The sequence below is a fragment of the Pteropus alecto genome, unplaced genomic scaffold, assembly GCF_000325575.1.
Source record: "Pteropus alecto unplaced genomic scaffold, ASM32557v1 scaffold92, whole genome shotgun sequence".
Lineage (NCBI taxonomy): Eukaryota > Metazoa > Chordata > Mammalia > Chiroptera > Pteropodidae > Pteropus > Pteropus alecto.
Genome location: NW_006432447.1, coordinates 9416504 through 9443790, shown reverse-complemented (window position 1 = coordinate 9443790; position 27287 = coordinate 9416504). Strand labels below are relative to the sequence as shown.

Below are 27287 nucleotides of genomic sequence, written 5' to 3'. Positions count from 1 at the left end.
AGACATTATTTATAGTACATGGGAAAAAAAAAAAAACAAGATCTGGTAGATCTATACAGCCCACACTCACAAGGCAAGTCTCCTGAGATTAAGCTCATGAAATTCCACAAGTCAGAATATGATAATCTTGTTTTTCAGAATTTAAAAAAATGTATTATCTGGAAAATGTATATCTCTGGATTTTCTTGATGAAGAGATTCCCTTGGTGACTCCACCTGGGGAAGAGGTCTGATTTGGTGGAAAGAACCTTGCTCTGGGAACAGACCTAGGTCCTGTTTCATGCTTTGTCCCTTACCATCTCAGGGGCCTTGGGGTAGTTTCTGTAAACCTTGATTCTCTCATCTGCAAAATAGGACAAATAGCCTATTTTTTAAGGCTATGATGGGAATTCAGTGACTGACCCTGCCACATCATAAACCTTCAGGAAATTTTCCTTACCCTTTTATTAAGTTGTAAATGTAAGTCTCATTACAAACTCATAATTATTCCCTCCTTTTTTATCCTGAGAAGACTTGTGGGTATTGTGAGATTTTATTTACATTAGGGTGTTAATCTATACAGGCTAGCCAAAGAAAGCAAGAAGTCCAAAGATAGGAATCCAAACCAGTCGTAGCTATGCTGGACATGTAGCATACTTCAATTATCCACTCTGTGGCAACACAGTGGGCATAGTTTGATTTAAATACTCTAACTTCAACCCTAGACATAAGATAGACAGTGGAGATGAACATATCATTAGCGTTTTATCCTGTAGTTCCTTATTACCCACATAGATGTGTGATTTATGGCTAGTGGAAGTAATGCTGAATTCAAAGGAAGAATAACTCTCTAGCTGCTGTGTACTCATCCATCTTCCCTGGAACAAACAAGCTGATGTTGGGGAAGTGTGTCAATGTTGTGTAATCACTGTCACATCTGTTTGTTCATTTGACAGGGTAGAAGAGGCTCGCCAGGTCCCCCTGGAACACCAGGCTCCAGAAGAATGACAGTAAGCTCTTCTAGACAAGGAGACCCACTGCTCCGGTAGCCTATATTGTGATGGAAATGACAGATTGTGGGGAGTGAGTGGGATGGTTCTGCTGGGGCTTAGTACTTTGGGGAAACTGACCTGGGATGTCTGTGAGAACAGAGCTGGCAGAAGACTTGGGAAAACCCCTGAAATGAAGCTGAGGCTGAAAGGTGCTGGCTGCAGGGGAAATTATCAAGTAGGAAAAAGAGCTGGGCAAAGAGAACAAAAAAGCCAACTAAGGGAAGAGTAGTCAGAGTCCATCCTACTCACTAGGCTGAGGTCGCCAGTGATGTCATTTTAAGCCCAAATTCCATTCCTCTACCAAATTCTGTGACTGTGTACTTAGAAAAGTGAGTCCTGGTATAAGTTCTTTCTCCATTTTTTTCTTTCATATTTTTTCTGCCCTGCAAAAGAGAGGAGGGTATTCTAAGAAACAAAAATCTTTTTTTGATGGAGCATAATAGCTGGTTCTATGAATTTCTGCTCAACAAATACAGTGCATAACAAATACAATATATTAAACTAGTTTTTATTTGTAGTCAATTTAAAAACTTAAATTTTATTGAAATATAATTGACATATAATATATTAATTCTAGGTGTTCAGCGTAATGATTGGATATGTGTATGTGTTGCAAAATGATCACCACAATAAGTCTAGTTAACATCCATCACCATACATAGTTACAAATTTTTTTCTTGTGATCAAAACTTTCAAGATTTACTCTCTTAGCAACTTTCAAATATACAATACAGTATTATTAACTGTAATCACCACGCTGTACATTACATCCCATGACTTATTTGTGTTATAACTGGAAGTTTGTACCTTTTGATTCCCCTTACCCATTTTACCTACCCTCTACCTCCCACCTCTGGCAAATCTGTTTTCGGTACCTATGAGTTCTTCTTTTTTTTTTTCCCTTCAAGATTCTACATATAAGTGAGATCATATGGGAATTGCCTTTCTCTGCCTAATTTCACTTAGCATAATGCCCTCAAGTTCCATCTATGTTGTTGCAAAGGGCGAGATTTACCTTTTTATGGCTGATTAATATTCTATTGTGTATACATACCACATTTTTTAATCCATCCATCAGTACACACTTGGGTTGCTTCCATGTCTTGGCTGTTGCTGCAATAAACATGGCAGTGCATATATTTGTTTCAGTTAGTGTTTTTGTTTTCTTCAGATAAATACCCAAAAGTGGAATTGCTGGATCATATAGTAGTTCTATGTTAAGGCATAAAAATATACATATATCCGAGAGTGAAATTAGATCACTTGCTTATGGTATGTTTTGGTATCTTTTTTGTTTTGTTAATTTTTCAATGAGTACTTTTTAAAAAAAAATCTGTTCTTGACTTCTTGGAAGAGCACAGAGATCATAAAAGAAAAATCTTATAAGAAGAGATAACTTTAATAAAATATACTTAAACGACTGCATTGGGTTCTAACTTAGACCTGCCTCTTCTCATTGTGCAACATTTTCTTTCCATTATTTAGTTATCCAACCTTCTCTAACTTTCTCTATCTCCCCACCCCCAAAGTATATAATGTTTTAAAATTGAGCACAGATAAAAACTAGTTTAATATATTGCATTTATTATGCATTGTATTTTCCAAGCAGAAGTTCATAGAACCAGCTGTTATACTCCATCCAGAAAATATTTTTGTATCTTGGAACACACTCCTTTGCAAGGAAAAGAAAATGAAAAATAAAAAACAGATTATGTTTAAGCTGTGCAGAATTTAATTTCTGGGAAAGTGCTTTACTACTGCTGTTTTTAATGCATCTAAAGATAAATAACATTTGCTATTCATTTCACCTTCTAAAAGGGTGTAGCCGGCTTACATACCCTGGGAAAATATTTTGAACTTAAAGAATGTCATCCAAGAAATCCTGGCATGGGAGATATACTTTAATTATTTTATAGAGGCTACGGTCTCTCTAGAGACCAATACAGCAACACCATGTATTATTTAAACCACATAACTCCTGAGATATATGGCCCCATCTTGGGCTATAGATTCAGTAGTGTCATTCAGGAGTAAAAGTAGGACTTCCAGCTAAAGACTGCAAAGCCAAGGTGGTTTTTATACCATTCCCCTTTTGTGCAACTCACCAGAAACAACGAAAGAAATTTAAAATAGATTTACAAAGAAAGACCACTACTTAAAGCTTCACTTGACAAATATTTGCCAAATATTTTAAAATCTGGATCCTAATGAGGGAGGCTTTGGAGAGCTGATACATGCCACCTCAGATCTCAAGCTAGGGATCAGATTTTTCGAAAAGTAGCTACCATAGTCCTAAAAAACACTGGGGAACAAATCCCAGGGGCACTAGATTTTGAGATGATCAGAGAATACACCAATAGAAATACAGTTTAGCAGAGGAAGCAGAAATAATGAGAAACTGAAGAATATTTCATTTTTAATATCTCCAACTTAGCAGTCTAGGCCATGGAGGCTACAAAGACAGATGAACTAGCAGTGACTATTACAACACAGAGAAATTATGATTTGAGGGACTTTGGGTGAGTTCCACAAGTCTCTTAAATGCCAGAATTTGAAGGGAGAAGTAACCATAAGTAAAATAAATAATTCATGATGAGAAAATGTTTGAGACAACGTATCTATATCAGAGCTACTGCCCCAAGTGCAGCTACATCCCATTTCAGTTATTCAGTAAATAGATGACCCTATTAAAGGGGATTAATAATTGTCATTATTAATCAGATAATTACTAATCAAGACTTATGGATAGAAAATTCAAGAAAAGAGGAAAACTACCTGAGCACAGGGCAGATAAACCCTCACTGGAAGAGGAGCTGCTTAAGGAAAAGGTAAAACAACTCCGGCAAATAGTTCTCTGAAGTCTCAAAAAAATTAAGACAACATGATTGCTATAAAAAGTATAAAGAATTGACAAGACAATAGAAAGTGAAGAAGGCAAGTTGGTAGTGCTTGGAGAGCAATGGGAATAGGAAAAAAGTATAGAATATAATATATATTAGAAACAATAAAAAAATTAGAATAAGTATGACTGAAAAATTTGGTCATACATATTGTATCAAGCCACAAAAGCAATAATCGAGATAGACAATAATATTGACAATGGAGAGCCAACAAATGTACAATTTGCATTATTAAAATAAACCAAATGTAATGTAAAAAAAAATTCAGAAATGTAATAAAATAACTTTGAAGCAAAAGCTCAAATATACAAATAGAAAAATCATACTCTGACTTAGAAAAAATTGGTACAAATATATCAATACTGAGCCATAACCTAGTGAAGCTACCAAACTTATTATATAAAGAAAGAATCATGAGAATTTCTAAGCAGAAAAGATAGACAACTCACTCTGTCTTCAGCTTTCTTCATAACATTCAGGGACAAAAGGGAGCAGTAGAATGGCTAGAAAGTTCTGAGGAAAGTAGGGTGGTCCAAGATGATACCCGCCCAAGTTGTCCTTTAAGGATATAAGTAATCAACATGATCAAGCCTTCAAAAACTCAGACAATATAGCCCTGTGATCCTTTCTTTAAAAATTTATGATAATAAATTTGAATTCATTTAAGTATAGAAATAAGACTAAACTATAGAAATTGTACTTATAGAAAAAATGTATATGTTATACATTGGAGGATCTAAAAATCATATGAGATAAAGGAAAGTTGGAAAAGGTGTGGGGAAAGTGCCACGGACTATGTCCTCATCTTTCGTTGTAGAGTCAATGTCTAGACATCATCTTAAGCTAAAATATGTATTACAAATATATTCTAACCTAATTTTTTTCATGATAATTCTTCTTTTAGGATGTAGATCTCTTTTTGTCAAGAAATGTTACCAACTGACATTTCCAGTTCTTTCAGTTTTATTTTTCCTTCTATTCAAGTAAAATTAGATGTAATATTTTAATTTTAAAATAGCACAAATAACATGATCTCTTTAAAATCAACGGTACCACTGTTTAAAGCTCCTTCTGTAAATATGCATAAAAAGATGTCAAGAATCATGATTACCAAATGTTAATGATAGTTATTTTTAGATAGAGGATGTGGGATGACTTTAAAATTTTTATTCTGTGTATTTTCTGCATCCAAGTATTTAAAAATCAACCTGTATCATTTTTATACAGATAAAGTTATTATGCTTTTAGAAAGAAGAAAATCTATACCTCTGACTCCAAAATGTAGGTAGTTGATGAGCATTGAAGACTCCTCAGTGCAACAAGATTCTGCTAAAGTGATAAGTGATTAGTGGATGGCCAGTAGTAGGGTATAGCATGCAGGGAAATATGAGCAGTTGACCAAATCTGACCTTCATTCATTTGGCAAACATTTATTGAAAACCTACAATGTACCAGCGACTCTACTACTAGAGCTACAACAAACTCAAGACATAACCTTTGCTCTCAAGGAACTGAGAATCACGTTATAGAGCATGGTGTCTCAACCTCCTATTACATTTGGCCTGAATAACTCTATGCCGTAGGAAGCTGTTTTGTGCAGTGTAGGATGTTTAGTGTCATCCTTGGTCTCTACCCACCCACTAAGTGCCAGCAACACCCCTGACTTGTAACAAAAAATGTCTCCAGACATTGCCAAATGTTCCTAGGGAAGGGAGGAGGTGCTAAACCCCCCTCTTGCAGCTAAGAACCCCTGTTGTAGAGGGGGACAGACCTGTAGGGATAATGAGCGCTATGCCCAGAGTCTGTAATGGATTGACTGAGTGGTGAGAAGGAAGAAGGAGCAGAGCGAGGAAGCCGCAGAGCTGGGGGTGGCGTGGGGATGGGAATGGGAAGTTAGCTCTTTTGGGCCAAACTTTTTGAAGAATTAGAATAGATTCTTGTGCACGGGTAATGAGAAGCAATTGTAGCCTCAAACCAAAGCATGATCTTAAATTTTATTAAATCCAGAGGGTTGTTAGTTATGCTTTGCCCTTTTTTATCTCTCTTGGCACTGCTTTAGAGGCAGCATTGAGTGCTGAGGGCAGTCATTTATCATTGTGAGTTTGCTGTTAAGATTCAGTATTAATGGGATGTTTTACCATTAAGAATGTCCTCCTTTTTTTTTTTTACCTGGGGATTCTGTGTCCCAAATCAGTTCATACCTATCTAGGAAAGTGGGTCCTGTTAAACTAGAAAGCCAGGTTATGGGGGACCGAGGGACTGAGTTCTCTTCTGAGTTCTTACTTTCAGGTCTTCTTTGGGAAGATTTTCTTTCTTGCTGTGCCTATTTACATCCTTCACAGATAAGTAAGCCTTTGAGAAAACAATTAAGACATTTAGGAATTTAATCTTCCCCATCTAAAATATTTGAAAATTTGAGGCAAAATTGTAAAAATCGTCTCCCCTATTTCCTCGTTTCCTTTCTTTCTCTCACACGTACCCGAGGTATCTAAACTCATGACTTTCATTGGGAGTTTAAACCCTAAAATCTGTTATTGAAGTTGCTAGGCGACTACTTCTGGAGACGTTTCCATTGTTTGTGTGAATGGTAGGTTATGATCTGTCTCCTCTATTAGCCTTATAAATGTCTTCCTAGGGACAGCAGTCAGGTTTTTCCCACTACAAGGTAGACAAGTATCTCGTGGGGAGCAGGAGCTCAATAAATATGTGTTAAGATAACATTTCAGTCAAATTCTTTCAAAGTCAAACCTTAAAGAGAGAAGAAATGTTTATTGATGATGTTTCAAACACTATGACAGTGAACCAGAGAAAGATTTTTGGATGTGAAGGCCTGTTTCATATCTTTTATCACACAGGAAGCTCTTCATTTTGCCTAAATATAAGGTTCCTTTCTGTTGTTCCTACCACAACCAGATGTATTCACCCAAAGCCCAGGACTGACCATGTACATTTCCTGCTCCAAGAATCCCAATGGTTTCTACTCAATGGAGTATGAACCCCTCAGTCTGGTATTTTCAGCCTACTAACCATACTACTCTTCTCATACCTTTGACCTAGACTTGCTACTGTCAAATACACTTCCTGTTTTCCTCTCTTGCTACTGTCAAATACACTTCCTGTTTTCCTTCCTCACTTAGGCCGTAGGCTCTGCTTAGAAAGACTACTTCTTACATCTTCTCTCTATAAAACTCCTACCCATCCTCTTTAAAATCTCTTCCTCCAGGAATAATTTCCTATTTGACCAACTAGAAAATATTGCTTTCTTCAAAAGCTATATTTTTCTCTTTCCCCTTTCCTGTGGCATTTACCACCTTGTAAATATTTGTAGTATCTCCTTTCCTCAAACCCAAAGAGTGAGGGACCCTTGAAATCAAGGACTATGTGAGTGTGTGTGTGTGTGTGTGTGATCTTTATACTCCTATGGCTCCCATCCTGTGCGCTGTATGGGTATTTTTCTGAATGAAACTGAAATGAACTGATTCAGAATAGATAAACCCTGTGCTAAAGGAGTAGAAAAGAGTTTCTTTTCCTCTCTTATAGAGAGGATTTAGGCTCTCAAAATGTTTCATTAGGATTTTAAAGAAACAGGCCTCCAACCATTTTCCCAGATGCAGTCCGTTTCCTAGATGATAATAAATTTTGACTGAAATATGATTAGCAGAATTTAAAGCCTACAATGCTGGCCTCTCCTAGAATTTTGACTGGAATATCTGAAATAAATGTTCATCAAGAAGATGTTATCTGACATTTGTTGAATTTTGCAAATCCTGGATATCAGTGTTGCTATGACCTTACCGAGAGATCCTAAGTTAGACAATAAAATGTCTTTGTCTCTTGATTTCCAGATCTCTGAGATATTTATCTGGAATATAACAAGACTCTAATCTTACATGTGGAACTTGTAGGAAAAATCTACTTCATTGGTAGTGCCATTGTTTTGATTGAATATTTTATTAACATACTGAATTGAATAACTTTTGAATGCTTAGGATAATTCATTTTTTGACAGATATTTGGCTTTTCTTGGGGTGGGGTAAAATTAGTTTGGCTATCTTTAGCTTCTGAAATTAATCTATAATAAAGTCTGTGAAGTCAGTTCTCTCAGTTTTTCCTCTGGCTTCCTGCCTACTGGCCACTCTACTCCTGATTTCTGGCTTACGTGATAGTACTGTGGAAAAATGAAAAGAAATAAAATTTGAATCAGTCAGTTTTGGAGCTTGTATGAACAGCTCTACTAACAATTAATGGAGGACAGATGATTGACCACAATCTGTTCTCATAAGTCTCTATAATTTCAGTTGTCTATGATTTTAATTGCCTATTGCTTTAGGATAGAAGTTCAAAGTTGGCAGCAATTTACTTTCATGGTACAGTGGATAATTATGTTTTAAGCAACATGTGGGAACTTTTTTTTAATGTCAGTGCCTTAAGGTGACCATTAATAATTTAAATACAAAAAGCTTTTTTTCCCCCTGGAGTTAATGATATATACCTTTTTCTTTTATTTTAGGCAACTCATGGCCAAAGGGGACATACAGGCCCACAGGTATAATGATTTTTTTCATAACTCCAAGTGATAAATATTCTGTGTCCAATAAAAGAAGTGGAATAAAGACTCCGGAAATTCTCTTCCAGGCCTAAAGCTCTTTTATTCATTCATTCATTCATTCATTCATTCATTCATTTATGATATTGGTTGTAAAATAAAATGTTAAAAAACTTTTAGGCTACAATTTCAAGAATGCAAATCTTAAAATGAAAATTTGAGAAGTTTAATCAAAGCCATAAAAATTAATAAGAGACATTACTTGGCCCAATTATTGTTAAATCAAACTTTGTTTGGATATCACATACAAACTCTAGTGACCCAGTGGGTGACCCGTTAGATTTTTGCTCAATTAACTCTGAAACCTTATTTACAATTTAGATAAACCCCTTTTAAACCAAGATAGTTCAGTAAAACCCTAATATAAATGGAATGTTCTGAATGTTTTGTTCAAAAGTAAACTTTACCACATTTCACATCGTCCCCTTTGTACATATTGGTGATACATTATACGTGCTCATAAACCTACAATATTTATGAAAGAACAGTTGTGACCCAGAATTTTTCAAAATTGAGGAAACACATCCTCAGATTAAAAATAAAATGAGGATAAATAATAAATGCATTCTTAATCACATTACGGCGAAACTCTAGAATGTTAAAACATCCTAAGCATGATCAGAAAGAAAAGACAGTTTTCCCCGTGAAAGGAATACCAAATTAGATTGCAGCATACTTCTGTTCAATAAGAATACATTCTGTAAAACAAATTAATATCTTGAAGGTGCAGAGAGAAAATAGCTGTTAATCTAGAATTTCACATGTAGCTATTGAGTGAATAAAATAGATATTTTCAGATAGACGAAGACTACAAGTTTACCATCCACAGACTTTACCCCATATATACACACTTCAAGGTTAGGCTTCAACAACAACAGCAACAACAAAACATGAAATCTAGAAAAATGGCATGAAATAAGTAAAATGATCTTAAAGGAAGTGTCAAAAAATTCTTTCCGATTTCTAGGAAAAGGCATCAGTGAGGGTCACTTAATCATATCCAGCTGAGTAACAACTGAGACATAAATTTGGGCTATCCTAGTAGTTGCTTAAATTAAACCTTAATTCTTTCTTACTCTTCTTAGAATCCTTATCTGTAGTAGAGTTCAAAAGCAATGCAAAGAGACTGCTCAGCTGTTGATCCCTAGATAGATAATCTATTTGAAAACAAATATGTAAGATGCATGGAGATTTGTGAAATAAATTGTGAGCTTTTTCAGGCCAAATGCCCAAGTAAGATGAAGCATATTCTAAGTGTTACAGGAAAAGAAGGAATTGAGTGTGTGTGTGTGCGTGTGTCTGTGTGTGCACGTGCATATTATATAAAGTCTGACAGCAAATACGCCAACATATTTATTAGTTGTGGTTATTTTTATTTGATGAGATCATGGAAGATTTTTACTTCCTTTTTATTTTCCTTTATTTTTCATATTTTTTTTTGTAAAGAGCCGGCACTGCCATTGTGATTGAAAAAAATATTATCTTGCACAGAAAGGAGACAAAATTCACAGGAAACAGTGTTAACAGGTCAATTCTTTCTCACTACAGGGGATAACAGGCCTCCCAGGCCCAGATGGACTTGAAGGCTCACTGGGACTTAAAGGACCTCAGGTACATATTAGAACTAATTACAATGTGAGAACTTAAAGAATATGAAGCCTTGATAGAATCCCCCCACCCACCCCTCTCTTGCAGAATTATAGTTGTTTAAAGTGTTTTCAGGTAATAAAGTAAGGAAGCAACACAATGTTGACCAGCATTTCTTCTCCTTTATCTAAGTTTTGTTCCGTCAAGAGGTGAAAAAGAGAATGAACACGCTAGGTAGTGGTCCTTGTACAATGGGTTCAGGCTAGCTAGATTATTCTAGGGAGACCTTGAGCCAAGAAAAATGTTGAGCCTCAAAACTGGGAATTTTGGTCAATTTAGCACAGTACGTGCTCAGTGTTACATATCTGGATGCCTGCAATGTAAAAAAAAAACAAAAATTGGCTCTACTCTAGGAAATGATTGTTCCAAATACAGCTAAAGTCTTCAGGGTGATCTGTAGTGTGGCACTCAGCCTGTGCTTTCTAGCTCACTTCTCCTGGGAGATGCCTCTAGCACTTTTTCCTTTACAAGGAACAAGGCATGACTGACTCTCACGCAGATCACGTGAAGGGAAAGAAAGCCTGTGCCAGAAAGGACAAAGTGTAGCCTAAAATAATAACAAGAAGAGAAAGGAAGTCCTAGAAAAGGCTGTGATGAAAGAAAGTCAGACTACAGAACGTTAAAACAAACTTTTAGTTTTGAAATCTTGAGAAATAATTTTGCTGTTTGATAAATGCAGGACCAGCAATGGTTCTGCCATTTTTCAAAGTTTTACTCCACATAGTTAAAACAAAACAAAAGAAAACACTTATGTAACTATTTTATGTTGGCAGCTTGGTGCATGGAAATTGGGTAAAATACCCTTAGACATCAGAAAAGAAACTTTGTTCACATTTTACCAAGATTTCAGAGCTGTAGACGATCTGCATCTTGGACTCTTTTTAGCTTGATTGCTTCTCTTTGTCTTACTTACCAGCTGAGGAAAGTTTACTTTTCTTACCTTCAAATGAGAAATATTTGCCACTGAGGTTGTGGGGAAGCATTTCAATATATTGGTTGCCTTTATTTTATGCTAATAAAGCAATACTACTTCAATATTCCTTCTTCCATTTTATAGACTGTTACTTTTTTCATAAAATAATTTAAAAGGAGATGCAAATACCAAATACAGCATGAAGGTTTCTCTGCATAACATATGGAAGCCACAGTTCATAGGCAATATAATATTCCAGAAGTAGATATATCCAAATTTTATCATACCATATGCCATAACTTTATGACCAGTTGTCAGTGTGGTCCTTGAATAGAAAGTCCATTTAAATATTCTAGTTCCAGACATACAATTAAGGATAATTTTCTTTTTAACATAAGAAGTATATGCATTCAGAGTATAAAGATGCTGAGAATAATTAGAAAGTGACATGGAGAAATTCACCTGCTCAGTAGTTCTTCACTTTGACTGGAAATGTCCGACCACCTAAATGTCAGATCAGAGCCTTGTCTCCCCACACAGAGGGTGAACTCAACCGATCAAGACAGACGAAAGGCATGAGTGGCGTTCTCTTTCCAATTTCTGTCCATGTTACTGACTTAGCCTTTCCATTTTAATATTCAAGTGTTCTCTTTTAGGGAGAAAGTAATGCTTTAATTTTCTGTACCTAGGGCCCGAGAGGAGAGGCTGGTGTGAAAGGAGAAAACGGAGGTCTGGGAAGTAGAGGTCCCCAGGTATGTAATAAGTGAAAGTGACTGTATCTGGCTTTGATCTTGGCTTTCATAGGGATGTTCTTGTGGTTTCGTCCCTGAAGATCAATTATTTACTGCCTATCAACTAGCAAAGTAGCTTAGGTTTGACGTCATTGTTCGATATGGCTACACCATATCCCAACCCCTACCTTGCTGAGCAGGCTTTCCTTCTGTCCGATACAGAGATGGTGTCTCGCCCTCTTTGCATCAGCAGCTCAAGCCTCTCAGACATCACTGTGAGGTTAAGGATTCTTCCTCTACATAAATCGGGTCATGTCGCTCTCCTGATTTCAGTCCTTAGGATCTTCCTATGTACCCAGATACAACCTATTTCAGTGGTCCTAAACCTAGCTACACCTCAGAACCACCTGGGCAGACTGTAAAACACTCCACCACTTGGGACCCTCCCCAGTCCACTGAATCAGAATCTCTGGAGGTGAGGCAAACTATCCATAACTTTAAATCCTCCCCAGATGATTTTAATATATACACTCAGAGTTGAGAATGACTGTCCCACATCGGCATTCTCCAACTTCAAAATGCATAAGAATCACCTACAGAACTTGTTCAAATGCAGATTCTATTCCGTATGTCTGGGGTGGGCCTGATGTTGTACACTTTCAGTGAGCTCCCAAGGGATGCTGATGCTGCTGTTCCTTGGACCACATTTTGAATAGGAAAGCCCTACATGACATGGCCCTTGCCTACCTATCATAGTATATATTTATTTGTTTAGCTGATTTTGTCTCTTCTTCTATATTGTAAGTCACATGAGGGCCAGTACTTTGTCTTGCTTATATTATATCCAAGAGCCTAGAACAACAGTGCTCCTATTCAGTAAAGCTCAATTCATGTTTATATAATGAATTATTTAGTAAATGAATGGATGAGACATAATTGAGACTTAAGCTCTTCTCTAACATCAGGATAAAGGGAATCTATTAGTTTGTGTTCATTAGTTAAACTAGGCAGTGGTCCAACACTTAAGTGAATGTGTTCATCAAAATATTTAAGAAGATATTTGCATAAACATATCTCATGACACAGTATTTTAAAGCATATTAATTACTGCTCATGAGGATATTCCCATTTTTGATGAATATGCTCCTTCAAAAAGCATGAAAATTATAACATTTCATGATAGGACAAAATTGATGAAAAGTAACTATTTTGCATTCACATCCTTGAATCATTAAAAGCTTACTGGCACCACAAATTGGGATTTAAAAAAAAAAACAGTAAATGCCAAGGGAAACATATTGAATGATTATCTCATATGTTTATGTAAAGTATTGCGATATAGATGTGTTGAAATTCAAAGAGCTTGGTAATTTCCTTGTTCTAGAATCCAAAATTGTATCCAAATGGCTGTTGCTTCAATAAGTTATTCCATTTATCCTGTAGTGTACTTCTGAGTGGGTCTCTTTTAATCACGCCTTGGCAAGGTTGGCCATAGTCATAAATCACTCAACTTCTTGGTATTGCCAGAGGTGGACAAAAGGCACTTCTCCCTAGTCTAGTTCTTCCATTTATCTGGCTGGAAAGCACAGTTTTCTTTCTTCATTTGCTTTTCTTTAAATACTCTTGTCAGCACAGTGAAAGTGTTATTTCAAAGATGTGTAGAATTTTCTATGTTCAGGACATGATGAATGAGATCTCAAAACCGCTGTTTCCAAAAAAGAAAAAAACCACAGAGACAAACAGAATCAGATATACGAGAGGGTGTTAATCGTTATTGGCTCTAGATTCACTGACATAGGCTTTGTATTCTTTTACACAAGGGCCAGGCACTTGGGTAGAATCACGAGTGTTTTCTAATTGCAGGCTGGAAAGTTGTTCCTAGAATATACATTTAGAAAAAGGGATGTGATTTCTGTTGACAATGTTCTGAAGGCTTATTAATTTATGCGGTGTTGGGGCATTCTGCATAAATCAAACATGTGCTAATCTAGCCAAGTATATGGCTATGATGTAAGAGAAATACAGTCCATGGCACAATGAAAAAGAAAGAACTTTGAAAGTAGTGACATATTTTTTTTGTACCTTCCTTTTGTTCCTTTGTTTGGTTTACCTTGAGGTCCTACAGTAAAGTAAGCAAGGCCTAGGAAACGAATGGAAAATCAAACACAAAATATGAAATCCAATTAGAGCTGGAATTATTTTTTAAATACTTAGAGTTTTTACTGAAAAAATCACTAGTACCATATGAAATATCAAGGAAGTTTGAAATTATTCAATATGAATTTGGGATACAAAGTAGAATTTAATCTTTACAAAGTATAGCATAGTGGTCAAGGGCATAGAATCTGGAACCAGGCTGCCTGGGTTTGATTGCCAGCTTTGTACCTTCCTAGCCATGTGGCCTTGGATAATTTATTTAACCTCTCTGTGCCTTAATTTTTCTCTATAAAATAAGAACAGTAATATTAGCTACCTCATCTGATTGTTGTGAAAATTAAATGCTTTAATATAGGTGGGTACTTAGAATAGTACCTGCAGTTTGTAAGTACTGTATAAAAGTTTATTACTGTATTATATCAATGTTGCCTAATTTAACAGGAGCATTTTATGCCCAAAGCATGCTCGCAACCAGTCTAAGGAAAGCCAGAATAATAATAATGTAAGAGTATATAATCTATACTGCAATTATCAGGTTTTATCATTCTGCAAAATCTAGGTTAGATGATGCATCGATCATTCCTTTTACTCATTTGACAAACATTTGGTGAGTGCTTCCTGTGTGTCAGGCCCTGTAGTAGGATAAAAAGATAAAGCAGACGCAGATCTTAGCCTAAAGTGCTTCCAGTCTCATAAAGGAGAGTCATGCAGGTAGATAATTATGATATGCTATGTTAAGTGTTAAAATTGAATTATAACCCAAGGTAAAGTGGTGGGACAAAGGATGGAGTTAAAGAAGAAGAGTGGCTTAGGTTTTGCAGGATCAGGAGGTATTTTCCAGGTGATCAAGGGAGAGAGGTAGGCATCCAGGAAAAAAAAATTATGTAAAAAGAGATATCAAGGTGAGTTTGGGGAACCTTCGGTGGTTCACTCTGGATGAAGTGTAGGATGGATTAGCACTGTTAAAATTAACATGTCCCCAGGCGCCTTGGGGTTTGTTCTTGCATTAGCCCAATACTGGGTTGTCCTCCTGATTTTTTTTTTCTCAGACTTCATTCATACTTGACTCTTACAAAAGCTGAGCATTAAATCTCCTTCAGTTGTATCTTCCCAGCCTGATATGTGCTGGTTGTGAGTGTAGGCAAGATTTTACCACCATGAATATAACAAGTGACAGGATTTTTTTTAAGATGAGAAGAACCTGCACTTCTTCCCCTGCCCTGCTGTTATCTCATCCAAAATTGAGGTGTCCTTGGCAATGCCCTAGCCATTAATCCCAAACTCTTCATGCAATCCCTTCTGAAAAGATGCTAAGGACAATTTTTTTAAAATCGTTTAAACTCTTAACCTCTCCTTTCTATCCTTACTTAATACTAATGCAGTTAGTGTTAAGTGGGGGAAGCACAGAAAGTGAGGTGCTAAGCAAGGCTTTCAATTTATCCCTATTATCAAGGACCATTAAAATCTCTTTATCTTTCTGTGACATACACAAAATTTCACATAGAAAACCAATTATTAACAAATTAGACACATCATTTTATCCATCATAGGGACCATTCCCGGATTGGTGGATGGCTAGATGATGAATAGATGGGTGAATTGATGGGTTCTAGGTACCGTGCTAAGTTCCAAAAATATGTCAACGGAATGTGTCCCTTCATTCAAGGAGTGTACAGACTAGTATCTAGTGGATGAGAGAGAGAAATAAATGAACAGTCACATTCAGAGTAGAGGAATCTGGGACAATTATGAGACCCAGCAAAAACAGGAGGTTCAGATATTCTTCTTGGAACAGTGATGCCAAAAGCAAGATTTTTAGGAGACGTAGATTATAACCCTCCCTACATGGAAAAATCCTAAGCTAAAGAGCAACTTGCAAAAGTGTGGAGATGTAGGATAACAAGTATTTGGTGACTTCAGATGGTTTGATGAGCATGAATGCAGAATGATTGAAGTAGTCACTAATGACTACACAAGAATGAGGGATTTTACATATTAATAAAGTATTTCAACTTTATTCTGAAACCATTCAGAACGCAAGACAAAATGATGGCACTCAGCCTGACATTTTAAATCAAAAGGAGAAAGGAATGGAGAATGAATTAGAGACAAGCCAAGCTACAGCCAGGGAAACCAGAAATGCAGGTATAATGCAAGAAGGGCCTGAAGGTAGGTGATGGCGATGGAAGTGGAAGAGAGATGGATGCAGAGAGGGAGTAGAATCTGTAGGACTTGTAGCTGATTGGGTTTGAGAGATGAGCTAGAAAGAGGGGTCTAGGATGATTCTTGGGTTTCTGGCTTGGGTTTCAGGGGGAGTAAAGAGTGGCACCATTCCTTAATGAAAACAAATATAAGACTAGGCATGACTTATGGTAAATATGATTGTCTTCAGTAATCGGTTCCTACGGCGTAGCCACTCAGCATTTTAATACATGTGTCTGGTGTTCAGTTGAATAGTTTGGACTGGAAAGTCATATTTCTAGGAGTCGTTTTGTAGAAGGGGTATGTAATCCTATGGGGTTGTCACTCAGCAAGAGGGGATGAAGTGAGAAAATAAGGTCAGAGGATGGAGCCCTGAGGCACATGGAGATTTAAGAGGCAAATAGAAGAAGGAGCCTCTTCCAAGTTTACTGAGAAGACACCAAAAAGGGACCAGGAAGACCATGGCAACCTGGTGTTACAGAAGTTAGTGGAAAAGTTTCAAAGAATGTATGACCAAGTTCAAATAAGGTAAGAAGAGAGAGAAAAAAAAAAGTCAATTGGATTGAACATGAAGGTCCCAGGAGCTTTTGCTCCATGCAGTAGCGGAAGTGGAAGAAGGAAAAGGGTTGAGAGAAAAGAAATTGAGATTCTTCTTTTAAGACAAAGAAGGGAGAGGGAAAGATGGAAGGCTGTGGGAAGATCATTATTATCTTCTTTAGTAACCAATTCACTGTTCGGCAGTCTTTTCTATGAGGAAATTTTTTATGTCCAACTTATTACATTTAAATTCTTTTAAGGTGAAATATTAATGTTATAATTTTCTTCTGAACAAAATTTTCTTGGTAAGTATTATGTGTATTACACAGATTTGGTTTGTTTATTTTTAAGTAATTGTAACCAGGGTTAAAAATAATTGTGAGAATTATTTCAATTCACTAGTATTGGGATTATTTACAAGTATCTGTAACTGCTTAACCAAAAGAGATTTTGCTAACCCAAGGGAAAAATCTGATCCCAAGTGTCAATAACGTAAGAAGGTAGTTAGACTGTCTCTGAATTGGGATTTTTAAATGTTCAGCTCTAAAACTATTCCAATGAAACATGCCTTTTAGAATGTTAGAGAGATTTCTATTATATCAAACAGATTTCCCATGTAGATGCGTGGTATGTTTATTCATCTGTTTAAGTTTTGTTATATTCTTCCATAAGATCTTAAAGCTTTCTTTATGTAGGTCATTTACCTTATTAAGTTTATTCTAAGGAATTTTTTTCCCCATTGGTAAATGGAAATTTATTTACATTTACTTTTCTAACTTATTGTTAGGAAAGAGAAAACTATTTCAGAATATTGTACTCCCTGAACATATCTTGTTATTAATGCTAATTACTTTTAGTAAAGTTTCTTGATCTTTCTATTATACAAATAATATTATTTACAAATAAAGATGTTTACCACACACACACACACACACACACACACGCACACACACACACACACACACACACACACCATGCTTTCTACCAAAGCAAGGAACTAGGAAAAATATAGTTCAAGGCAAATGTCATTTGGAATGCCCACTTTAAATGACATTTTAGCAACATCTGCTCTGACCACAAAACAGTGAGAACCTAAAATCTCTTTGGAAAAGAAGGCTCTCAAGGAAGCACAATCATTTAGACAACATCTGACATGAATTACTTTATTAATTTTCCTTTATTTACTAGTGTTTATTTGACAGCTGTGATACTTTTTTCCAGAACAGGAATCAATAAAACCATAAGTCTTTTCTCATCTGTGTTTCATTTTCCTCTTAGAAGAGACACAAAGAGTTTCAAGGAAAGTTGCTTTATGTTCTCCTATATTTGCAATCTTTGTTTTGTTTCAGGGGCCTCCAGGACCAGGAGGAGAGGCAGGGAGCCAAGGCCATTTGGGAAGCCAAGGAAATAAAGTAGGTCACATTCTTTATACCCACCAAAGTTGAGGTTTTCTCCTCAAGGGAAATGTCCAGTTGTATTAGCCAGAACCCTTTCAACACAAAAGAGAACGTATCCCATTGGCCCTCTAGCCTGACTTGATTCTTAGAGAGCCAGCAACATTTAGGACATGGGTGTGGACAAGGATGAAGTCAGGGATTCCAGCCAGCATAATCTCACCAGCGGCTACACCCACTCTGAGCTGAGGGATCTCAGGGAAGGGGATCTGTTTTGGGGTAGGCCTTCTTTTCTTTCTCCCTTCCTCTCTCCATTTTTTTTTAATCTCTCCTTCTGTTATTTCTTTCCTCCATTCAACAAACCTTTGCTGAACACCTTTTGAGACAAAGGCACTGGACTCACACTCAGCTATGTTGGAAGATCAGCTCTAGGAGAGCAGAGATCTTTGTTTTGCTCACTGCTGCTTCCCTAGTGCTTAGAACAGTACCTGGCACATAGTAAGTGCTTAGTAAATATGTGTTTAATGAAAGAGTTTCTGGTTGTATAATGAGTAATATATGGCATCGACCCCACAGAATTTAGAATATTTTCAGAACAATAATCTATGACATAAAGTAGGAATAAGGGGCTGAAATGGAGGTTTAAATGTAGTGTTAATAGCAGTATTTCTAGGCTGGGAAAACAGGTATCATAGAGAATATAGATTTTGAGTGGACATTGGAAGACAAGTAAGACTTTAGCAAGCAGTGATGGGGCATGGGAAATTTCAGGGGGAAGAAATAGGGTGAAGGAGAGCACAGGGTTGGAAAATCCTGGGAACAAGTTTTTGGGGGATGAAAACTGATCCTGCCCGATGGGCACATAAATAACAGAAAGTCAGGGTGACTGACTTTATTAGGTAGTCAGAACAGTGCTGTTTACAATTTCTGAATGGCGTGTGTGAACACAGCCAGACTTTGGAAGATTTTAAATAGGCAACTCGGTGTAGAGATATTTTGAAGGCTGGGAGACTGGATGCTAGGAAATTAGTTATGCTCTCAGTCTGCAAAACAAGGAGTGATTAGATGGCTTAACAGGGTGAGGACAGCAGGGGCTCATGATGATTCTGTAGTACTCTTCCGGTAGGGAACTGAGGCAGAGGGAAGAGGGCTATATGACTCAGGGGCTTCCAGAATGAGTGGCAAAACCATCACAGAAGTAGGAAAGTCATGAGGGACAGTGGGTGTGAAAGTGAAGAAACTCACTCAGTTTAGAGAAATAGAGGAAAGTGTTTAGGGCTGGTTGGAGATGCAGGTTTCAGAGTCATTTAGATTTTTAACCCATTTCCTGTTTAGGAAAAAAAAAAAATGCAACCCGCTGCCAGTGTTAATTTAATTTTACAAACATGCTCTTTGGGGCTGACGCACATCTGACAAGTTTTCAATGTGAAAATATAAAAACTGTTCTTGGAGTTATTTCTAAACAGAACTTATCTCTAATCCTAATGTAACAGAAATGTATATGATCAGTATTTAATAATTTGTGTGTGTGTGGTAAATGTCAAAGCATGAAACAACACACAGCGGAACATCTGGGATTTGACATTTTCAGCAATCGAGAATTACCATGCTTTGCAAATGGAAATGCCACTACTAAAAACAGAATGCTATAAATAGAATGATGTAAATAGAATGATCAGGCTATCGATATACTAGAAGGATACAAAAATAATAGATATTTCATGGCAAACTTTGGGGGAGGGGTAAAGTTAGGACTGTAATCCAAGAGTCATCTCAGGTAAACACCGCAGCCTCAAGGGCCACCGGCGAGTATTCTAAGGGCAAACGGGAAAGGGGTTAAAAAGAATCATGGGATGTCTATTTGTGAGAAGGGCGAGAGGAGACAGACAAGGAGTTATTAGAAGGAGAAAGAAACAGAAGAGCACACTAGATGCTGAGAAGAAGCGTTCAAGAAAGAGAGGTCAAGAGTATCAGCTGGTGTAGAACAGGTAAGGAAGGGAGGAGTAGAGCAGCCGTCACATCTGGTGGCTAAGATGCTCCAAAGAATAGTTTCAAAATGTATCAACTGAGACAAGGAGAAAGAAAGGGAGACAGTCTGCAAAGGACTGAGCATTGTGTTGAGGAGGAGGAAACGGATACAGGGCTTTAAATTAATCTTTGGAGAAATAGGCTTAGGAAGGATGGACAGGGACATTAACCACTACAGGCAGAGTCTGGGACAGAGTGGAACAAAGTATTTGTTTGTCTTCAGTGATAAGGAGGGACCATAGTGTGTTTATGAGCAGAGAAGAGAAAACCAGAGAGAAAGGAAGAGATTAAAGATGTAAAAAAGAGTAGATGATTAATGGGGAAGTTTCTTGACACAGGCTGAGACTGAGGGCATAAGATGAGGGGCTAGCTTTGTAATGGAGAACTGCTAAGAAGGGCTGTAATGATGGAGGCCAGTAGTCAAATGTTACAACGACAGTTGATTGCAGGGTGAAATGAGATACATGGATGACAAGGATAATCGGCTCAAAAAGAAGTAGCAATAATGATCTGGAAAGGAAAGATTAGAACAGAGACAGTGCTGCCTTCTTGTCTGGGCGAAGGCTGTAGGGGAGGTGGTGTCACTGGTGAGAACCAAGTTTATCTTACAGTGAGGAGGATGTGTGTTCGTGTGCAGATGTCATGTGTGTAGAGAGAAGGTTTGCATGTGAAATGAAGACACTCCATAGAGTGAGGAGGATGTGTGTTCGTGTGCAGATGTCATGGGTGTAGAGAGGTTTGCATGTGAAATGAAGACACTCCATAATGTGTGATAGAAGGGACCAAGAGAGGGGTAGACAGGGATGGAGGGACCCTAGAGCTGGATGTGTAGGTGAGAATATGGAAGGAGATAGATATGAGCAGAGTAGTTGTGTCAAAGAAGATCATTACTAATAAGAAGGACTTTTAAAGGGGAAGTGGCAAGAATTTGGGGGTAAGTGCCCTCAAAGCAACCCCAAACCCTTGAGCAGCCCTAAGATGGACCAAACCCTCCAGGTGCATTAACAAAATTGAGCTCCCAAACACTACTATCCAATCAGCTCACGTTCCTGGAAAGGCAAAAAACTCAGCAATTAATCTTGAACTGAACAGCCCGGTTGTATGAATAACAAAGAGTGTGACCCTGGACAAACCATATGGCTTCCCTTGTTTCCCTACCTTAAAACAGATGTTCTCAGACATCAGCATGCATGAGAATCAACTGAGAAGCTTTAAATAAGCTTCTTTTTAAATAAAAGGCATATTCTTGGGCTTCACTACCAGAGACTGATACCAGTAGGGTCCAGAAATTTCCTTTTGTATGTGGACCTCACGTAATTATGAAGCAGGTGGTACCCAGAGCACACTTTTGAGAGAAATAAAGCCATTAGGGCAGGCGACCTTTTTCCCTTCCAAGGAACCCTCTTCTGTTTCACTCCCAGAGTTCAGTGCTGGGGGGCATTTGTCCATTTGCACTTCTCACATTTACTGTCTTGCCTTTCTATCCTTAAAAATGTATTAACCACTCCCACTCCTTAATGTGGGCTATGCTCACCTCTACACTGTTTCTTCCAAAGAGAACATATGGAAAGGGCAGGAGGGATATCTAGACAGGAGCCTAACTCAACCAACACCACCTCAGCCAGATGATCAGTTAGCATCCATAGCGAAAGCCACGTTGATAGCATATACTTTTGATCCAATGTGATGAAAATGGCTCTTTACCTCTGTGGTCTTTATCTCTAAAACCCATAAAACCCAACCTAGTCATGAGAAAAATGTCAGACAGACCCCAACTGGTCCTAGGACATTCTACAACATGTCTGACCAGTACTCCTCAAAATTGTCAAGGTCATCAAAAACAAGGAATTTCATAAAACTGTCACACAGTCTAGAGGAGTATAAGGAGACATGACATGTGAGATCCTGGAACAGAAGAAGGATAGTAGGTAAAGACTAAGGAAATCTGAATAAAGTATGGGCTTTAGTTAATAATAATGAATCAATATTCATATATTGTGACTAATAATGTCACAATATATAGTCATATGCCAATAATGTCAATAGTCATATATTGTGACTAATAATAATGAATCAATATTCATATATTGTGACTAATCAATATTCATATATTGTGACATTAGTCATATAACTAATGTATTGGTAACAATAAGGAATCGAGATGTGGAACATATAGGAACTCTGTACTATCTTCACAATGTTTCTGTATACTAAAATCTAAAACTTTGAAAGTTTTTATTTTAAGGAATTAACCTTCTTTTGTAACCCTATGTCAACTTTCCCAAGTAGCTAGACTTTCCTCAACATACTTCTGAGATTGATTTAAAACCCATAATAGATGTTCTAGTAGTCAGAAGTCAAAAACTATTGCCACGGATGCTATGCTACCTTTGTCTTGAAGGACACTTCAGATCTTAAAATTAGTTTAATAAGTCTATTGTCTTTGCAGCAGCCAGATGATCTGCATGAATCATCCTGGAAAATAGTGTTGTTACTTTTCTTAAACAGTATCAAGCTTCCTCTTTGACTCATGGTAAAACATTTCCAAGGGCGTGGTTCATGGCACCGAGTTGCTCAGATGACAACTTGCACTAAACAATGCATCAGACTTGCTGAAGTTTCATTTATCAATAGCATGGACCTCCTTAGCCAGCAACAGCAGTTATTCTTGTATTGCTTGCACGACTCACGATCATGGGCATGAAGCCATTGTCATGGTATGATACACATGGATACACTTTAAAGGTGTCTTAGTGCCATCATTTCTAATTTCCTTTATAAAAACAACTTAATAAGGACACATTTCATTGTTCTGTTTAACAGGGAGAACCTGGAGATGTGGGAGAAAAAGGAGCTATCGGCCTTCTTGGGCCACGAGGCTTGCCGGTTTGTGTTTTATCACTACTTTTTATCTGGCCCTTGGAATCTTTTAGTTCAATGAATGTCAGGTGTGGTTTTCTGGAGAGTGTTAAAGATGCTATCTCAATCTAGCCATATAGCTTTCTAGGAATTGAGATATTATCCTCATCTTGGATTAGTTCCTCGGCTACCTTTTCCAAGGTGATAATTTCCCAGGTACCAAATATCGTGGCCAAGGTGCTCTTGAAGCCAAATGATAAAATGGACAAAACTTGTCTTTAGCATCCTTATAACCCTTCTTCCATTCTTTCTTCCCATCCGAACCCATTCATCAGAAATCCAACCCAGCCTTCTCCCAGAGCTCAGGGCTTCTCACTAAGGCCTTCTACAAGAGTCCATCGGTAGTAACCAAGGCCCAGGCGTTTAAGGCGTCTTATTTTTATCTAGCAAACTGAAATGGCATAGAGCTAAGGTATTAAAATATAAATGTTATCTGCAAGAGAGAGCACCACTAATACCTTTTCGAGATGACTATATGCCTGATGTTTTCTCATTTTCTCTTCATAATAACACCACGAGTAGGTATAATTATTATTCTCACTTTATAGATGAAACAAGTGAGACTAAGGGACAGTGCATTGTCTGTGTATGTTATTGAGAGTTACCTTGAGGGTCACTATCAACAAATGTCACTGGCCTGCCCAGAGGGAGACTCCTGCTTCCTAATTTCTCCTAATCAAACCAAAAAGCTGGTTGTCTTGTTCTCTAGTGATAAGCCTGCCTCTGTAGTCTGGGATGTGTGTAATTAATTGCTTTGTTTACAGGGTGGTGATGGCAACCCAGGTTATGGGAACATTGGAAGTAAAGGAGCAAAGGTAAGACTTGTCAACTGCAAGCTAGACATTTCCATTTATTTTTTGTTGCTTGGTTTTTGTTTGCTGCAGTTAAGAGAAAAAGAAAGCAATGAACAAGGCAGTTTGGGACATTTATAGAGAGATTTTGATGATTTGTTGCTGATATCCTGTGGGAAATGTGCTAGAATAAAAAACAACTTTGTGTTTAAGGTACAGGCAACAACTGAAACTCGAAAATCAGTTTTCTGGGATTTGCAGAGATGTACAGCCAGGGCCTGACTTGTTTCAGCCTGAACAGTGCATTGAATCCTAGCAACTCCACATTCGAGTATACTTAGGGAGACATTCAAAAATATGTCCTCCTCTTATTATGTTTATTTTAGCCATTCGTGAGAGGTTTTATAGGTCCTTTCTAAATTCATTGGGCCAAGCAGTCATTTAGAAATAAAACCTTTTAACTATATCAAAATGATAATTTTATATTATCACTGAATATTTAAGTGTCTGGAAGTAAGAGGTAGGTTCATCAAAACCAGCGATTTATATATATTTGTAATTACCACTTAGAAATCATAACATCCACAAAAACAATATGGTTAAGAATGTCCTTTATGCAAAATGTTTCAGACCTAGGACAAGAATTAATGAACTTTAAAAGAAAAAGTTCAATAAATAGAGACACACCAAGTTCATGTTGAAAAGTCTGAAACATTATAAAAGATTAGTGTAATTCCAAGTAAAATACTAATGATGCAAGGGATGTCTGGAAGAATAAACACCACCCCCCCTCAAAGAAAAGCTAATTTCTTTGAAAAAAGAACTATTGAATGAGAGTCTTCACTGAAATGTTCTTTACAATAGAGAATAATTGAAAATAATCTTAATATCTCATAGAAAGGAGAAATATTAAGTAGCCTATATAGCATTGGAGTATTAGGCACTCTTTAAAACAAATGTATATGAAGTTAATAATTATGTAAAAAAATTATTATGTGACAATGTCAAGTAAAATAAATCAGAATATAATCAGATAAAAACCCTACTTATCCCAATTGTGCTAAAGTACATTTTTAAAAAGCTAAAAGAAAATATGACAAAGTATATAAGCTCATTCTGGGTAATGAGATTTGGGTGACTTTTATTCGTTCTGTTCTTTTGTATTTTATATGTTTGAGGAGATAGTTTAATAATCAGAAAATAAACTATTTTAAATAAAATATTTTTTTTCATCAAATGGGGATTATCATACCTCTTCAACTATAGTCTGTGGCCAAAGTAAGGTAAGCAAAGGACCGTTAAATGATCAAGTTTAGACTCCCAAATTTCTCCATTGAGATCTGTTTTAAGAAGACTGTTTCAGAGACATGTGGCCAAATAACTAGCTTTCCTGTGATATACCTACAGTAGAAGGAGAGCTGATTTGTCATTCTTCAGCTGTGTACATTGATCCACTTATGTTCAGTTGTCATGATATTTGAGTGAACGAATATATGGTTTAATTTAGAAATTGAAGTTAGTTTCTCAAATAGTACTATACAGTTTTGTTTTTAATTGTTTTAATCCTTCCTTGGTTCACAGGCACTAAAACTAAGTAAGGCAGCAGGTAAAATTAAAGTCAATATGAACCTACCTTGGTGATACATATAGTAATTTTCCCTACTGTCAATTATAGGGACAAGAAGGATTTCCTGGAGAAAGTGGACCTAAGGTATTGTGTGCTTTATACTAACTAGAGATCAATCGGAAATATTCCTGGGATTTTGAAACGTACCATGGGACAATGGAAGGACAGTTAGTTATAAACGAATAAAAAGAAAGCTTTATGGGGGAAAGAAGGAAAGACAAAAGCTGGCTTTTAAAAATTTGTTTTTTATTTCTAGTTGTTTAATTCATAGGTAAAGGAAGAAATCAGCCTTATTTTTCCCTCACATGTACTCCTTCCCCATCTATCATATGTATTTTCTTCTTTCTCAAAAGAAAGTGAAATGTAAAGAAAATGAAAATTACCCCATCTCACTTGGCTCAATTTTCTCAATGTGTTTATAAATCACCTTTGAATAGTAAGTTAGCCATGCTGTCCTCTACCTTAAGGCTTTCACTTTTCCTGGAAACATTGAGAAAACGTCAGGTCCTGGGATAAGATCAGGGGACAAAACAGAGGGCGTAGTTCAGGTCTCCAAAGAGGCTGCGTTCTGATTGGAGACAGAAGTAAAACAATGAGGATGTAGCATGCTATGCAGAGAGCTGTAAGGATGAGGAGGGGGGAGCACCTGAAAGAAGACCATTAAAGATAAAAATGTGTATGAACATGTCTTCATGTTGCAATCAGTTTAAAAACACATTGAGATATCTCTCTCTCTCTCTCTCTCTCTCTCTTTTTTTCTGTTTATTCTCTTTGGTTTTAATAACCATTTTTATCTTATTTTTCTGAACTTATTTAGGGTGAGATTGGAGACCCTGGTGGTCCAGGAGAAACTGGACCCAAGGGAGCCAGAGGCCAGACGGTAAGCTTCTTAGATTCCAATGCCTTAAACCTTGGCTACTTTGGAAAGTCATTTTTCATGCTTTTCCAATCCTTTGAGTTGCCATTTGTTCCCAAAGACCTTTAAAATGTGTATATTTTTTAGGGCGAATTTGGGGAAGGGAAATGGATATATTGCTCATCCTTCAGTGCCAGCAAGAAAGCAATGAACTGTTTGCTTTTAGTGAACAAGTTCACTTGTTCTGGCTGCCAAGGTACCATTCTTCACGTTGGAAATAAGGGGGGTTTTGAGGACTCCTTGTGGTCCAAAAGAGTTTTGTGCTGCCAAAATACAATCAGTTTAATCCAGTCTCCCTGGCAGATTTAGTGCAATCTAATGTCCGCTGGCATCTTGTCCACACTACAAAGGTTTTGTTAAACTACTTTAATGAGGTGCGTACCTGGAAAGGCCCTCTCTTTATTGAGCTCAAGAGGGTACCTCTTGAGCTTTGAAAGTTCCATTTATTATGTCACCAAATACATCTTTATTATTCCATGGAGGGGTTACATATGCCTAACTCTGTGGGTCAAACAATAGTCTCCAAAGTGTCTCATAAGCATCAGCATCCTTGGGGTCCAGTGGCTTAAGAATGAATTTTTTCATTTGATGACTCTTTCTATGTCTTAGACTGTGTATGAGATGGCTGTTCCATAAGAGACAAACTTTTGATAATTGTCTCTCAACATGATCTTTGTCTCTTTTCTTTGGAACAGAACTGATCTTAACACCCTGTCAATTGGCAGGAAAAGAAAAACACACAGTCTGAAAGTCTGATAAAGTTTGATATGTGAGGTGGTATCACAGTAATTGGTATCACAGTTTTGTCATCATAGTTAATTTTATTCTTCTCTGGCCTTTTTTTTTAAACAAAATATAATAAGAACTTTAGAAATTATTTAAAGAAACT

General features: G+C 37.0%; 1 protein-coding gene across 1 annotated transcript in view; it reads left to right on the top strand.

Annotated features, from left to right (window-relative positions):
- Positions 1–27287, top strand: part of LOC102883628 (collagen alpha-6(VI) chain) — a 92676-nt gene that overhangs the window by 35755 nt on the left and 29634 nt on the right. Inside the window, exons 19-27 of the mRNA XM_006907292.1 lie at positions 935–988; positions 8441–8476; positions 10085–10147; positions 11786–11848; positions 18073–18135; positions 22969–23031; positions 23829–23879; positions 25531–25566; positions 26300–26362. Of these exons, the coding sequence (XP_006907354.1) occupies positions 935–988; positions 8441–8476; positions 10085–10147; positions 11786–11848; positions 18073–18135; positions 22969–23031; positions 23829–23879; positions 25531–25566; positions 26300–26362 (492 nt within the window). The remainder of the gene's footprint in view (positions 1–934; positions 989–8440; positions 8477–10084; positions 10148–11785; positions 11849–18072; positions 18136–22968; positions 23032–23828; positions 23880–25530; positions 25567–26299; positions 26363–27287) is intronic.